Below are 14,866 nucleotides of genomic sequence, written 5' to 3'. Positions count from 1 at the left end.
CTCTCCCCACCTCCTATATTCAAGACTTCATGATAATCATTTTTAACCCTGCCTTAAAATATTCTACATAGTAGATACATCACAGGTTAAGTATTTTCTATTACTGGATATTTAGATTATTTCTAATTTTTATATTAGAAATAATGTTACATTGAATATTCTTAGGCTTTGGATTCCCAAATGTGGAATTAACAGACCAAAATGTACTTTTAAGCTCTTGCTACATACCGGCAAACTCTACTCTCAAAGAGCTGTACTCCACAAATTATTACCAGCAGTGAACATACGTTTTAACAAATCTCATCAATAATGGATAGAAATATATATATATTTTTAAATCTAGTACTACAAACAAGATTAAAACCGCACTGACTTATTTTGAATTTTCTTTAAGAACTAGTAACAGTGAGGGGCGTCTTGGTGGCGCAGTTGGTTAAGGGTCCAACTCTTGACCTCCGCTTAGGTCATGATCTCACGGTTGGTGAGTTCTACCCCCACGTTGGGATCTGCACTGATGGTGTGGGAGCCTGCTTGGGATTCTATTCTGTCCCTCCTTCTCCTGCCCCTCCCCCACATGTGGTTGCACACACTCGCCCACTCTCTCTCAAAATAAATAAAACTCAAAAAAAAAAAAAAAAAGCAGTAACTGAGTATAGTTTCATGTTTCCTAGTTGTATTTCCCCTTGTATAACTTAACTATTCATATATTTTGCCTAACAGAGTCTTAGCAGTTTTGATATTGATTTGTGAGTTCCTTCCTTTAGTCTTATGTTTGATTGAGATATTTTGTTTAGTATTTATTTTCACACTTTTTTAAAACACCATGTTGCACAGAGGTTTAACACTTGTAATTTTTTTTAATGTTTTATTTACTTTTAAGACAGAGAAAGAGCATAAGTGGGGATGGGGCAGAGAGAGAGGGGGACAGAATATGAATCAGGCTCCAGGCTCTAAGCTGTGAGCACAGAGCCCGGCGTGAGGCTTGAACTCAGGAACTGTGAGATCATGACCTGAGCAGAAGCTGGACGCTTAACCAACTGAGCCACCCAGGCGCCCCTTAACATTTTTATGTAATCAACTTAATCCAAAATTTTCTTTGTGAAAGTTGTATGTAAACATAAATTGCTTACTTTACATTTAAAGTTTATGTGGGGAGGTGGTAAAAAGCGTAAAATGTTATGAATATATTATACACAAATGATTTCCCTTCTGATCCATCTTATGTATTAAAATCATTACTTTTAAAATTAAAACAAGGGGCACCTGGGTGGCTCAGTCGGTTGAGCGTCTGACTTCAGCTCAGGTCATGATCTCACAGGTGGTGGGTTCAGGCCCCGCACTGATCTCTGTGCTGCCAGATCAGAGCCTGGAGCCTGCTTTGGATTCTGTGTCTCCCTCGCTCTCTGCCCCTCCCTTTCTCATGCTCTGTCTCTCTCTGTCTCTCAAAAAATGAATATACATTAAAAAAAATTTTTAATAAAACAAAATTTAAGAACAGAAATAAAATATTCAAAAATATAGCTCTAAAATAAACTGTGAAACAAAATTTTAGGAACTACAGAGAACAGGTAGAAATAATTCAGCCTTTATATTTTTACCTACCTTAAAGTGATTTAATTCTAATACTACATTCAACATCCAGCTTCTTTTGAACTGCAATATCCTCATATTTGGCACATCTAAAGCTTATTTACATTTTAGTTTTAATAAATTTAGCAGCAGTAGTGCCAAAGAATTAGAACTAATCTCTGCTCACAACCACTGAGTTCATCTATCTGCAAGTACTGCCAGCACTAGAGTAGTATAGCTCAAGAAAGGGAATGGCTTAAAACTATCTTCCAGTCACCCAGATATCCATCAACAAAATTCCTTTTAATAAAAGGAAAGAGAGGTTCCTGAGTGGCTCAGTCGATTAGGCGTCTGACTTCGGCTCAGGTCATGATCTCACAGTCTGTGAGTTCGAGCCCCGCGTCAGGCTCTGTGCTGACAGCTTGGGGCCTGGCGCCTGCTTCGGATTCTGTATCTCCCTCTCTCTCTGCCCCTCCCCTGCTTGCACTCTGTTTCTCTTTCTCAAAAATAAATAAACGTCAAAAAAAAAAAAATTTAATAATATAATAAAAAAAGGAAAGAAATTGATTGCCAAAATTGGGTTCTCCCTTTGTTGCACCATCCTACTGTCCCATGATCACCAGATGCAGTGCCTCTAGCTGGCTGGTGCAACTCACATGGAACTCGATTTGTGCCGGGGAGACTGGGCCAAAGTGGTGTACAACCCACTGGGAAATCTGAAACGCTGCACTTCACTGTACACACTACATGTCTGATCTTTAAATTTCATCCTAGCAAAATCTCATATGTTGGATTTCTTTGTTAAACTGTATTTACTTGCTTCTGCACCAAAATGTCTGGCTTGTTAATGTCACAATTTAAGATTTTTAATTTCATATTTACAGTTACACAGAAGGGTTCTTTACTGACTCTGATTTACTGATTCTTATTGTCAAGATTCCTTTCCAACCCAAAAAAGTCTATCATTCTTAGTTCCCAAGATAACCCTTGAGAACACAGATACCCATTTATTAAAAACACATTAGATGCCTTTGGGGTTCTGAGCCACTATAAAAACAATAATCAAAATATTAAATTATCTACAAAGGAATATACCGTTAGAAGGTAAATCTTAGATTTTACTTTGAAATCAGAAACCAGTGCTTCCAAATTAGGAAAAAAAAAACCCACCTACAGAAAAAATTAGTGCCTTGATTTCCCAAAATTCAAGTACAGAAGAGCACAGCTCGTATTGAATTGTTAGAGGGCAAATTTTCTAAAAGCAGAGAAGAGTGAATCACAAAACCTCTGAATGCCCTTTCCAATACTTATCAGAGCCTGCGTCCTTGAATTTGTATCACCTGATCTCTAGGCAGTGGCTATCAGGCATGTGGAGGAAGGCAAACTCAATTATAAAAAAATGAGAGGAGAAGGAAACTGTGAAATCTAATCCAATGCTAGAGGAGCCCTTGGCGGAAAACACTGGTACCCAACGTTATTAAGATATAGCAGAAACCTTACCCGTGTTGCACAAAACAAGATGGATCATTTTAACTATTTAGAAGTGCTGAAGCATATGCTGCCTTTCAAAGGCAAAACCCAAATTTATACACACACACACACTATATATAAAATACATATATAAAATTCAAACCTTTTCTATAAATTATTCATACATCTTCCCAAGCCTAAAATAATTATAATTTTCTATATAGGAAGTGTTCTGTTTTAAAAAGGAAAGAGATCAACCTAGCTTTCTAAAATACTGAGACTATAAACCCAGTACACCTCAGTTGTCAGTTTTCCCTAGGAAGCATCGGTATATTGTCCCACATCAAGTTAGAACTCGGTGTGACAAAACTCAGGAAAATCCAAATAAATAGAACACAGATAATATACATTCATGGTGTTTAATGGAAAAGATTGTTTAACAAACATTAAAACTTAAATAGAAGCTACCTTCCAAGATTTAAAAGAGAAAGATAAGGGCGCCAGCCTGGCTCAGTCAGTAGAATATGTGACTCTTGATGTCAGGGTAGTAAGTTTGAGCCCACACTGGGTGCAGATACTACTTAAAAATTAAATCTTCAAAAAAAAAAAGAAAGAAAAAGAAAACATAAACAAGTGACTTGTTTAACCCCAAACTGAAGAATGACACAATGTCTTAGTGTTCCAGATACTTCACTTTGTAGCATCCAAATGCTTTCCAAAAAATGTTACAACACTCTAAGAACTGAGGAGGACCAAGAGGAGACCATCTTCACAGACAATTTCCAGTTTTTTACAAGAATCAGATTTAAGAGAAAATGCCTGTGAAATGGTTTCATTTTGTCCTTGTTCTTTATGGTCACTGCCCGCAATTAGAAAAGAATTAGAGTATAATGAATTCTAAAGAAAGACTACAAACATAAAACTGTATGGTAAAAAACAACGTTCACTTACTACCTCCCTATTTCTCCTAAGCTTCCTCCCATCTAAACCTCCCAAAGAGGTGACAGGGAGATAAAAGTAGGTTTCTTTAAAAACAAACGACAACAAAACACCTCAACCGTAACATTTATGATCCATGTTGCTCCTCCAAAGAAGAAGCCACTTAAATTATTCGTAGGCTAGAGAACAAATAAACTTCTAAGTTCATGGTCTTTGGAGAGTTAAATATTTTCAGAATGGTTGCATAAGAAAATCCACAGACACCCTCTTAACTGACCTGCTATTAACTGCTCTTCCCCAATGCCTCTCCACTTCCTGACTGGTGCTCCGGCAAGCTGACTGCCTGCACCAACAGACTACTCTCCAGTGCAGAAGCACTGCAGAGTCAGAGGTGTTTTTTCTCAAACCTGTTTATATGCCAGTTGCACCTGCAATTACAAACTTAAATACTATAAAACTGATGAAATTTAAATGCAGAAAGAGTTGCTGTTTTTATGAAAACTTAAGTCAAATGCTCTGCAAAGCCCCAACAAAAGCAAGTTGCTTAAAAAAAAAATGCAATGAGTGGGGCACCTAGGTGGCTCAGTCAGTTGAGCGTGTGACTTCAGCTCAGGTCATGATCTCACGGTTGGTGAGTTCAAGCCCCATGTCAGGCTCTGTGCTGACAGCTCAGAACCTGGAGGCTGCTCTGGATTCGGTACCTCCTTCTCTCTCTGCCCCTGCCCTGCTCATACTCTATCTCTCAAAAATAAGCATTGAAAAAATTATCTATTTTTAAAAAATGCAATCAGGGCACTTGAGTGGCTCAGTCAGTTGAGGGTCTAACTCTTGATTTTGGCTCCCGTCATGATTTCACAGTTCCTCAGTTCGAGCCCCACACCGGACTCTGCACTAGCAGTGCAGAGCCCGCTTGGGATTCTCTCCCTCTCTCTCTCTGCACCTTCTCCACCGCGCACATGGGCACACTCTGTCACAAAAAATAAATAAATTTAAAATAAATAAAATAAAACTAAAACTAGGAAATCTGCAGTCTCAAAGGAAAGGCCTTTTAAACTACACCAAAGACTGGCAAATGAATATACATCAATATGTTTTACATTAAAGTAAAATGTTTAAGTCATTTTTATCAGTGGGTTCGAATATGGATAAGAGGAAACATTGTATCCTTTGCTGATCAACTAGAAGAACACTGATTTAGAACATTAGAAATAACACTCAGTGACAACAATTATTATTCCTCATTCCAATCTATGAGAAATCGCTAATCCATAGACACATGATGTAAACTTATTCAGGTGTACTGCCTAAGACCTTGAAAAACCTCAAAAGAGGGGGCACCTGGATGGCTCAGTCTGTTAAGCATCCGACTCTTGATTTCGGCTCAGGTCATGATCTCACAGTTCATGGGTTCCAGCCCCACCTCGGGTTCTGCACTTACAGTGCAGAGCCTACTTGGGATTCTCTCTCTCTCCCTCTCACTCTCTGCCCTTCCCCCACTCTCTCTGTCTCTCTCTCAAAATAAATAAACTGAATAAAAAAATAATGTAAAAAAAAAAAAAAAAAAACTCAAAAGAGGGATGCCAGGCTGGCTCAGTCAATAGAGCATGCAACTCTTAATCCTGGGATTGAGTTCAAGCCACATGTTGTGTGTATAGAGATTACTTAAAAATAAAATCTTAAAAGAATACAAAAATAAAATAAAATAAAATAAAATAAAATAAAATAAAATAAATAACAAAAACTTGAAAAGGAAGACATCTCTTGAGAAGATACAATTTGGCTTAGCAAAACTTGAGATGACTCAACAAACTTTTACATGAGTACTCCAAATGAATGCAAAGCTGTTTGTTCTCTATGTTTGCCTTTGAAATAATTAAAACTATTAAAAACATGTAAAGGCATCATTTTAAAAAAATCTAGTTTCTCTTTGAAAATTTACCTGAGTCAAGAAAAAGAGAAATAACTAAATTACTAACAAACATAAACCTAAGTATTAATGGCTGTTTATTCTTATCTGAATCAAACCAAATATTCTTTCAATCACTATGAAAATATTTTGTGTTTTTACCATTATGCTCTAACACAGGTAAGTGTAAACAATATAAACAATAACATTCTAAACAATGATATTATTCTAAAAATAATATTAAAGAATTGAGGGAAAATATCTTGCTTCTGAATGGACATAACATTTTAATCCAAAACGATTTGTCCTTCTGATTTTTATAATTGTGTAAATTCCACAGCTGAGCGACACAATAGGGGCACTCTATACAAATAAGATATTTCAAAGTACTGTATACTTCTAACACATGTTGCTCAATATACTACAAAGATTAAAATTTTCTGCGCCCCATTATTTATATGGATCAATAATGTAAGTGGCTAAGAACATGCTGGGTTACATCAGCTAGTATTTGAGATTCTCCTCTTCATTAAAACAAAATCAGAAATTAGCACAAACAAGGGGTGCCTGTCTGGCTCAGTTGTAAGAGCGTGTGACTCTCGATCTTGGGGTCATGAGTTTGAGACCCATGTTGGGCATAAAGATTACTTAAATAAATAAAACTTAAAAAGGGGGGGGGCGGGGCAGCTGGGTGGCTTACTTGGTTAAGCGTCCAACTCTTGATTTTGGCTCAGATCATGACCTCACGGTTCAGTGAGTAAGTTCGAGCCCCGCACCAGGCTCTGCACTGACCGTGTGGAGCCTGCTTGGGATCCTCTCTCTCACTCTCTCTCTGCCCCTCCCCAGCTTGCACTCTTTCCATCTCTCTCTCAAAAAATAAATAAACCTTAAAAAAAAAAAAAAAAAAGAAAAGAAAGAAACACAAACACACACAAGACAATGACTGACCAGAACACAATAGAAGTATTTTTAAATTTCTCTCTAAAGTAAGTGTTCTCTATGGATTCTATATAAAACATGTTATATCTTTTATAATTGGGGGGCGGGAGGGTGTATAGGGTATATTAAATATCCAAATCATCAATTAACTATAGAGTTCAGAGTGGGAGTGGAAATAATAAAAGGAAGGACACCTCTTTTCTCCCTAACTCTATTTCCCATCCTTATCATAAGCCACTGTTTATGATAATGTGGTATGCCTCAGTTGTATTCAGATGGTAAAATGATTAAAATTCACTGAATCAGAGTGAAGTAAAAGACTCTATTGTATTTAAATAAATTGGAGAGCTAATAAATGTTTACTGAACAACTGCCATGTAACAAAGTCATAGATAGCTATTACAGGAATATATACAAGATGAATACAGCAGAACCCTTACCATTTTGAGGCACTAACAACAAAATGTTATAAGAACATGAAAAAAAAGTGAAATCAATTCTGGATGGGGGAAGGAATAGATATATATAGGGAGAAATCTTAGAAAGATTAATGAAAAAGGTTTTAAAAAGCATGTAAAATGATATTATACATGGAAAATCCAATAGACTCCACCAAAAGTCTACTAGAACTGATACATGAATTCAGCAAAGTTGCAAGATACAAAATCAATGTACAGAAATCAGTTGCATTCTTATACACTAACAATGAAGCAACAGAAAGAAATATAAAGAAACTGATCCCATTCACAATTGCACCAAGAAGCATAAAATACCTAGGAATAAATCTAACCAAAGATGTAAAAGATCTGTATGCTGAAAACTATAGAAGGCTTACGAAGGTAATTAAAGAAGATATAAAGAAATGGAAAGACATTCCCTGCTCATGGATTGGAAGAATAAATATTGTCACAATGTCAATACTACCCAAAGCTATCTACACATTCAATGCAATCCCAATCAAAATTGCACCAGCATTCTTCTGGAAACTAGAACAAGCAATCCTAAAATTCATATGGAACCACAAAAGGCCCCGAATAGCCAAAGCGATTTTGAAGAAGAAGACCAAAGCAGGAGGCATCACAATCCCAGACTTTAGCCTCTACTACAAAGCTGTCATCATCAAGACAGCATGGTATTGGCACAAAAACAGACACATAGACCAATGGAATAGAATAGAAACCCCAGAACTAGACCCACAAACGTATGGCCAACTCATCTTTGACAAAGCAGGAAAGAACATCCAATGGAAAAAAGACAGTCTCTTTAACAAATGGTGCTGGGAGAACTGGACAGCAACATGCAGAAGGTTGAAAGTAGACCACTTTCTCACACCATTCACAAAAATAAACTCAAAATGGATAAAGGACCTGAATGTGAGACAGGAAACCATCAAAACCCTAGAGGAGAAAGCAGGAAAAGACCTCTCTGACTTCAGCCGTAGCAATCTCTTACTCGACACATCCCCAAAGGCAAGGAAATTAAAAGCAAAAATGAATTACTGGGACCTTATGAAGATAAAAAGCTTCTGCACAGCAAAGGAAACAACCAACAAAACTAAAAGGCAACCAACGGAATGGGAAAAGATATTTGCAAATGACATATCGGACAAAGGGCTAGTATCCAAAATCTATAAAGAGCTCACCAAACTCCACACCGAAAAACAAATAACCCAGTGAAGAAATGGGCAGAAAACATGAATAGACACTTCTCTAAAGAAGACATCCGGATGGCCAACAGGCACATGAAAAGATGCTCAACGTTGCTCCTTATCAGGGAAATACAAATCAAAACCACACTCAGATATCACCTCACGCCAGTCAGAGTGGCCAAAATGAACAAATCAGGAGACTATAGATGCTGGAGAGGATGCGGGGAAACGGGAACCCTCTTGCACTGTTGGTGGGAATGCAAATTGGTGCAGCCACTCTGGAAAACAGTGTGGAGGCTCCTCAGAAAACTAAAAATAGACCTATCCTATGACCCAGCAATAGCACTGCTAGGAATTTACCCAAGGGATACAGGAGTACTGATGCATAGGGGCACTTGTACCCCAATGTTTATAGCAGCACTCTCAACAATAGCCAAATTATGGAAAGAGCCTAAATGTCCATCAACTGATGAATGGATAAAGAAATTGTGGTTTATATACACAATGGAGTACTACACGGCAATGAGAAAGAACGAAATATGGCCCTTTGTAGCAACGTGGATGGAACTGGAGAGTGTGATGCTAAGTGAAATAAGCCATACAGAGAAAGACAGATACCATATGTTTTCACTCTTATGTGGATCCTGAGAAACTTAACAGAAACCCATGGGGGAGGGGAAGGAAAAAAAAAAAAAAAAAAAGAGGTTAGAGTGGGAGAGAGCCAAAGCATAAGACAGTCTTAAAAACTGAGAACGGAGGGTTGATGGGGGGTGGGAGGGAGGGCAGGGTGGGTGATGGGTATTGAGGAGGGCACCTTTTGGGATGAGCACTGGGTGTTGTATGGAAACCAATTTGACAATAAATTTCATATATTGAAAAAAAAAGCATGTAAAATAGGCCTCTTACAAACAAGATTTTAATATGATAGGCAAAAAAAATAAATCAACCCCTTCATCTCCCAATTCTTCTAGTTAACTATGGACAATGAAAAGAATTCTCTTTAATGTGTGGTTCCAAAATGAATGAAGACCTTAAAATTACTCATTGTTAAAGAAATAATAACAAAATGAGTTTAAGAGTGGATAACAATTACCTAATAAAATTGGGGATACCAAAACTATTGTTGTGATTTTAGCTAGAAACATAAATCATGCAGAAAACCATTCAAGTTATATTCAGAACATCTTAGAATCTGTTTCAATCTAAGGGCTAAGGCCAAAAGGAGGGGAGGAAATGAAAAATTAAATTTACTTGTCACATTGTGATTGTCTCAAGTGATAATTGTTATAAACTAGCTGGCTACAGGTCAAAACTAAACTCTAATGAGCCTATAATGATTTTAAATGTATATGTTTAGAAACAAAGAGAATACCAGAGACATTTAACTTTTCGGAAATGACCTAGTGGCAAAAAAGCCCTTTATAAAACTGAATTCTGTGGGACACCTGGGTGGCTCAGTGGGTTAAGCATCTGATTGTTGATCTCAGGGTCATATGAGTTCAAGACCCATGTTGGGCTCCTTGCCAGGCTGGTGTGTACTCCAGAAAGGAAGGAAGGAAGGAAGGAAGGGAGGGAGGGAGGGAGGGAGGGAGGGAGGGAAAGCTAAATTCTGTGATGAAGTGAAGTGGTTACTTCATTAAATGAAGAAACAGTCTTTAATAACATTGAAGAATCTTCTAGATTATTTTCTTTTATTCTGTTTTTGGGGTTTTAAATTTTTTTTGAAGTTTTTTTCCTAAGTTTTGTTTGTTTTTTTATGTATTTATTTGAGACAGAGAGAATGCAAGAGGGAAAGGGGCAGAGAGAGAGAATCCCAAGCAGTCTCTGCACCACCAACACAGAGCCCAATGGCAAGGCTCAAACTCACAAACTGCGAGATCATGACCTGAGTCAAAGTTGGACGCTTAACCGAATGAGCCACCCAGGCACCCCATATTTACTTATTTTAAGAGAGAGAGAGAGCGAGCGAGCACAAGCTGGGGAGGGGCAGAGAGAGAGAATTCTAAGCAGGCTCTGCATTGTCAGCCCAGAGCCCAACACAGGGCTCGATCCCACGAACTATGGGTTCATGACCTGAGCTGCAATCAAGAGTTGGAAGCTCAACTGCCTGAACCACCCAGGCGCCCCTCTTCTATTCCGCTTTTTACAAAATAGAGCTTTAAAATACATTCATCTTAAACTCTGCAAATTACTCAAAATCTTTTTTCAATAAATCTTTTTCAGATTCACTGAGCATTCCCTCCCTTGAATATTTACTGAATCAATAAACCTCCACAAATTATTTTCTGGTGAGACTGCTTTATGCATAACCAAAATAATGGCTTTTATTTTAATTCTATGATAGCAATGAGAAATTAGAAATCTATTTATACACCACCAAGCAATTCCATACCACCTATTCATTTTGTATGTATACCATAAACAATGGATTTATTCAATAAAAACTAGTATTCAAATTAAATTATACTTTAAATACACAATTTTTGTCACTTGTGGTAATTGTTCTACAAGTCACCACAAACAATGAATTAGTGAATACTGAACCAGTATTCAGGTTTAGGGAATACATAGGACTAAGTTCCTACAAGCCTCTGATTCCATCTTCATCCACTGATCACTATGTAACCTTGTTTTAGGTTGTGTTTCTGTTTAAGGACACCTTACTTAATATATATTGGTGATTCATTAACATCGACCTCACCGCCAACAGCACTACCTAATGCCTGAACAAAACTGAATGCATATATTTTTTTCTCCATGAGGCATATCACAGCCTTTTGCATTTAGGAACACTAGACAGAGCTTCAGCACTATAGGTGGGGGCTATTTAAAACTGTAATCACCAATAAAAAGCACAAAAATGCAAAAACCACGGCATTAAATAGAGCATAGAAGAGGACACTTACAGTATGAAAGCTGAAAACAAGAAGGCCTCGAGAGTCACCTTGTTCAATCACAGGTGTGAAAGTGTGAGTCAGAAGACTCAACTTTTTTTACCACTCTGCACGTGTCTAAAATGACCATGCAATTATTATGTGATTTTGGAATTACAAATACATTTGAGATAGTAGACATTCACAAAGATAGAATGTGCAAATAATGAGAACTGACAATACAAAGAATGCCCAATTAAGTAAGTCTCATGGTAAATCCTTCAGTATTTCAATCTAGTCAATTTTGTAAATGCAAGGGTTTACTTACTGGTTATCAAGATGGGAAAATTTTTATGGCATTGTTTTTAAATTATCACACAAACACACCCCATTGAAGCAGTCTATAAATTTTCACATAAAGAGTAAAGATGGAAAAATTATTTAAAACTTACTGCCTACTCTTTAAAAACAGCCACTGGGGGGAAAGCATTATAGAAAGAGATCGAAAACTGCAGCTTTTAAGAACATAATTTCTTATGAACTATCTGTTTTTAGTATCTTTTTAGAGGAAAATCAGGTACATTGAAAAGTTCATAAGGATAAAAGTATCCTGAAGTATTAAAGCAATAAGATACAAAATGTAAATTATGATATATTAGGTTAAGCTAAAAAGGCATGAAAAGACCATCAGTGTAGACAATTAGAAATTAATACTTAACAAATATATTCAAGCAAAGTACTTCAGTAAAATAAAAATAATTAACTTAATTCTCTCAATTCTAATTTAATTTATTTAATTGATTTAAACTATTATCCAATATAAGTATAATGTGTGTCCAGTTTGCATTCCTACTCTTTATAACAAAATTAAGATACATATGTAAATATAATCTATTCACACTGGTACTTGAAATGTATATTACTGAAAATGAAAACAGCAAGATACAGTAATTAAGACCAGAAGAGAATTTGAGAACTGGGAATCAAATCAAATCAAAGCCACCAACAGTTTTTCCTTTTAAATTTCAGATGATGTTCACTGCAGCACAGTTTTTGGCAGCAAAAAACTAGAAAAACTTGTCTTTTACTAGAGAACTCATTTAAATCACAGAATAGTATACAGTTTTTTAATAAGAAATGAGCTAGAATGTGTGCGTGCGTGTGTGTGTGTGTGTGTGGTGTGTGTCTATATGTGTATGGACTTCAATTATTAAGACAGACAAGGAGAAATGTCTATAGTAAGGGGAAAAAGGCAAGTCACAGAATACGATGTATAATAGGATTCCTTCTTGAAAAACAAAAACGTAATTTGTTTATATATGCATACACAAACTACTAATGAGGAAGGGACTCTGGCACTTTCATTTTTTATAATGAGCATGTGTACGTTTTATAAGCATACAGGTTTTTGACAAGTGTTAGGCTGCCCTGCAATAGCTATTTTTAAAAAATAATGTGATACAAAATTCATGTTGTTTGAAAATGACTCCTATGAACTGAATTTATTCAGGTAAATTCTGCTAAATATAATTAAAGACAAACATTTCCCAATTCAATGAATTTGAGTATGTTCTCAAAATTCAACACTAACCAATCCCCCTAACTGAAATGTTGAATGATTTGTAACAGGGGTCAGCAAACTTTTTCTGTAAAGGTCAGACAATAAATAGTTTAGGTTTTGCAGACAAACATGGTCTCTGTTGCATATTATTCTTTGTTTTTTGTTTTTTTTTTTTTTTACAAGCCTTTGAGAATGAACACACACACACACACACACACACACACACACACACACACACACAAAACACTGTTAGCTTATTAGGTCCACAAAAAACAGGCCACAGGATTTGTCTTGCCAGCCACAGCTTGTCTACCACTAATTTATAACAATAAACCAGCACCTGCACATCTGATATTTTAAATATATTACAACAAAGGTGTCAGAGATCACAACAGAGTCAGTTTTATTCTGCATTAAATAAACTATGGTAGTATTGGAGCAATAAAGTGACTAATACACACTGAATCCTATTAGAATGCTATCCATTAATCAAATAATGGTAAAAACACAGTAAATAAAATTTCAAGTATTCGTATTATAAAAGCATGATCATGTGCACACCTGCAAAGCACACACATCCACTTGAAAAAGTCAGCTGAAATTAAAATACCACACATCAAAGCTGAATTTTCCTTTTATAATAATTAAAACCATTTACTCATTTAAATAATCAAAACTAGTCAATCATTTGTTTTAGAATTCATCAACCCTGAAAATTAAAAACTGAATTTAGAGGCTGGTAGAAATTATTAGGTTTTAATTTTTTAATTTGTAAGGATTATTGCAAAATATTAATCAACAATCTAAAATATTACACATAAAAAAATTTTTTTAACATTTATTTATTATTGAGAGACAGAGAGTGTGAGCAGGGGAGGGGCAGAGAGAGAGGGAGACACAGAATCCGAAGCAGGCTCCAGGCTCCGAGCTGTCAGCACAGAGCCCAACATGGGGCTAGAACCCACAGAACGCGAGATCATGACCTGAACTGAAGTCGGCCGCCTAACTGACTGAGCCACCCAGGTGCCCCTAAAATATTACACTTTAAAAGTTTATATTCTTGGAAACTTGACTATACTTTTTTTCTTTGCCTGAAAGATAACTTTTATGTATCTGATTCTGTCTAAAACTGAAAGATCCTTATTGTAATCTGAATGCTACTACCAAAGGAAAATTTCATGATGAATAATAAACTGAGTCAAATTAACACTCTAAAATGAAAATGCGTCTCCCCACCTCCTGTCCCAAGTAACCAAATAACCATCATAGAATAATCTTACCTAGACTGGTGGGTTTTATCAGTTCATCCAGTAAATCATAAAATGGTAATTTTTGAAGTTTTATATCCGGATGTACTGGGTGAAGGGCTGATGTAAGATGTGGGAGTTCCAGTTCATGTTTAGGTCCCAGAAGAGAAACAGGGAGTAACGGCGATGATGCAGGGTGACCATCATAAGTGAGCTGTGGAATGGTAGATGGAGACAAAGTTGCTGGCATAGGACTTGAATGGACACTGGGGATGGACAAGTCCGCGGGCGTCATGATTTTCTGGGGGAACCTCCGCCTATAGAGTTCTTTAATTTTCATTTGTACAGCAGGACTGCAGCCAGCCTTTAGCAAATGCAGGGCTTTTGTGAGAAGTTCGTGTTTGCGTCCGTGCTTGTTTCTCCCAGCGTAGCCCAACAGTACTTGGAGTTCAGAAACTCTAAGGCTCATAACCATTTGCTTCGAGACAAAACAAAATGTGAAATGTTAGTATTCCCATAGTATAATTTACAACATTAAGCAATACTTTATTATAACCCTTTCTCCTTATGGCTTGCTTACAGGCCAGCTCATTTATAGTCAATTCTAGCTATTTCAAACTTAAAATAAGTAATCAAAGAAATTTTAAATTAATACTCATAAATTCAACAACTTCTACCCAGGGTTATGAAAGATGTAAGATGAAGTATTCACCA

The 14,866-nt window shown here is 36.5% G+C and overlaps 1 protein-coding gene across 8 annotated transcripts in view; it reads right to left on the bottom strand.

Moving 5' to 3' along the window:
• The window catches only part of PIAS1 (protein inhibitor of activated STAT 1), a 125,393-nt gene that overhangs the window by 77,344 nt on the left and 33,183 nt on the right, over positions 1-14,866 (bottom strand). For all 8 annotated transcript variants that reach the window (XM_049611799.1, XM_049611803.1, XM_049611797.1 and 5 more), the window contains exon 2: positions 14,186-14,630. In XM_049611799.1, coding sequence (XP_049467756.1) covers positions 14,186-14,630 — 445 coding nt within the window. The remainder of the gene's footprint in view (positions 1-14,185; positions 14,631-14,866) is intronic.

This window comes from Panthera uncia (assembly GCF_023721935.1).
Source record: "Panthera uncia isolate 11264 chromosome B3 unlocalized genomic scaffold, Puncia_PCG_1.0 HiC_scaffold_1, whole genome shotgun sequence".
NCBI lineage: Eukaryota > Metazoa > Chordata > Mammalia > Carnivora > Felidae > Panthera > Panthera uncia.
This window is presented reverse-complemented; position numbering and strand designations above follow the sequence as displayed.